This window comes from Marmota marmota, unplaced genomic scaffold, assembly GCF_001458135.2.
Source record: "Marmota marmota marmota unplaced genomic scaffold, marMar, whole genome shotgun sequence".
Classification (NCBI taxonomy): domain Eukaryota; kingdom Metazoa; phylum Chordata; class Mammalia; order Rodentia; family Sciuridae; genus Marmota; species Marmota marmota.
The window spans coordinates 61,182,449-61,185,016 of record NW_026000174.1 but is presented as its reverse complement, the minus strand read 5'-3'; the positions used below and the strand labels follow the sequence as shown (position 1 = coordinate 61,185,016).

The 2,568-nt window shown below is 38.6% G+C and overlaps 1 protein-coding gene across 1 annotated transcript; it reads left to right on the top strand.

The window, feature by feature from the left end:
* Nucleotides 1–1,430: 1,430 nt before the first annotated feature.
* Nucleotides 1,431–2,354, top strand: LOC107135392 (olfactory receptor 5B3-like). The gene has a single exon (XM_015477270.1). It carries the CDS (start codon nt 1,431–1,433, stop codon nt 2,352–2,354), a length of 924 nt encoding a protein of 307 aa, XP_015332756.1.
* The last annotated feature ends 214 nt before the right edge of the window (nt 2,355–2,568 follow it).

Genomic DNA, 2,568 nt, shown 5'->3' with positions numbered 1-2,568 from the left:
GGATATGCTTCCAAAGAATTCAATTCAAAACAAAAATACTTAAGTACTGTTATACTGTTACTACACACACACACACACACACACAAAAAAAAGATTCAAATAACACATTTCTCAATGTAGGAATTGCCACCAATAGAGATCTTTTAACTGGGAACATTCAAATTATGATCTCCGTGACTTGACTATGAGGTGACAGTAATTACAAAAGGAAATGTCCTTAAGCAGAATTAATTCTTCCAAACACAGACTAAAATATGTATTTCAAGAAAAGAATTTTGTAGGAAAATAACTCACAAGGAATTTGTGGAGCATAGGAACAATGATACCCAGGTGGCAAATGGTAGGTCTGATATGCATCTCTTCCAGGAAGCTGAGGTCTGTGTCTGCTCTATCAGAAGATGCACCGCCTTTCAGAACCATTTCTGCAGGCTCCCACCCACCAGTTACCCACCCCCCCATCTTCTACACACAGACTTGTGCTACAGTGATTCAAAAGTTAAACAATCAACCTAAACAAAAATTACATTTTAACCACATCCTAATCAACAGGTGGAGATTCGCAGCAGATAAAGATGATAGTGTTGGGAAAAAATGGCAGTGCAATTCAGATATTGTTCATTCATTAGGACACTCTAGTGGTTGCAATAAGGATCCTCTCTTCTGAATGTTTGTTTGTTTAACTCCCATAGGAAGCAAATATATAGTGAGCAAGATCAAATTGCCACCAAACAATCACTCACTCAGTTCATCATGGATATTCCAAACACTGAGGATGAACCCAAACAGGCAAATAATAATAACAATTTCAGTTAAATTTGATTTCATTAAAGTTCAGTTTTGACCATTAGACTCAGGAACCAGTCAACTTGGGTTAAAAGTTCACATAGGTCCAGAGCAAAGGATGACAAATAATCCCAGGGTGAATATGTATTGATTGCTCTATCTCTTTTGTTTCAAAACTTAAGCGAATGTAACAACCAGTTAACCGCCTGATATTGGTGAAAGGAAACAATGATTGACATCTAAATTGTCTATCATGGTTCATGCAACATGGAAATATGGAAGAGATGTATACCCAGCTTTAATTGAGAGGAGAAGTGATTGTTAGATAGATCCATCTACATAAGTCATTTTGATCAGGGTATTTCATTGTTACATCTCAGTTAACAAATGCATAAAACTTTTAAACTGGATAGACATTCCATTAAGATTCTTCAGATCATACAGTACGTAATCCTGTTTATAATCAATGCGTCAGTTTGTCATTCTGGCTCACGCTTTCTCTAAACAATCTCAAAATGCAGGTTCTGGAAATAATAAAATAATACATCTTATACTCTCCAATTACAATTCAATAACTTTATCATTCTCCCTCCTTCTGCTTTTTTTAAAAATGATACTTATTATCTAGTGATTCTCAGACAACATTGATGGAGAACAGGACAGAAGAGATACACTTCATCCTGCTGGGACTAACCGATGACCCAGGTCTACAGCTTCCCCTCTTTGTGACCTTCCTCCTCATCTACACCATCACTCTAGTTGGGAACCTGGGGATGATCCTGTTGATTGTCTTGGACTCCCGTCTCCACACTCCCATGTACTTTTTCCTAGGAAACCTGTCTCTGGTGGACTTTTGCTACTCTTCAACTGTCACGCCCACAGTCATGGCTGGGCTCCTCCCAGGACACAAGTTCATCTCCTTCAATGCTTGTGCTGCTCAGATGTACTTTTTTGGAGTCTTTGCTACTGTGGAAAATTACCTCTTGGCCTCAATGGCCTATGACCGCTATGCAGCAGTGTATAAGCCCCTGCACTACACCACCACCATGACAACACGAGTGTGTGCATATCTGGTCATAGGCTGTTATGTCTGTGGTTTCTTGAATGCCTCCATCTACACTGGGAACACGTTCAGTCTCACCTACTGTAAGTTCAATGAAGTCCATCATTTTTTCTGTGATATTCCAGCTGTCTTGGCAGTCTCTTGCTCTGAGAGACATGTTAATGAGCTGGTTTTTATTTATGTAGGCAGCTTCAATATCTTTTTTGCTATCCTAGTTATATTAATATCTTACCTGTGCATTTTTATTACCATCCTAAAGATGCACTCAAGTGCAGGATATTGGAAGGCTATATCCACCTGTGCCTCCCACTTCACCGTAGTCTTTGTCTTCTATGGAACTGCCCTTTTCATATACTTACAGCCCAGCTCCAGTCACTCCATGGACACAGACAAACTTGCATCTGTGTTCTACACTATGGTCATTCCCATGTTGAACCCTGTGGTCTACAGCCTGAGGAACAGGGAGGTCAAGAGTGCTTTCACAAAAATTGTTTTGGAAGCAAAATAATCTTTATAATTTTTAACTTATTCATGTAATCAGCCATATTTTAAAACTTACACTGAATTCAATTTCTTGAAATTATACCTTTACCTCTGCTAATTTCTGTTGCCTGGGAATCAGGAAACTTTATGCTTTGTACCTGAATGTGAATGTCTGTGACATCTTGGGGCCTGCTTATCAAATTACTTTTTCAAAACTATGAATGTACTCAATCATTTTC

Coding starts and splice junctions, on each gene's coding strand:
- LOC107135392 (XM_015477270.1), top strand. CDS start 1,431: ATGGAGAACAGGACAGAAGAGATACACTTCATCCTGCTGGGACTAACC.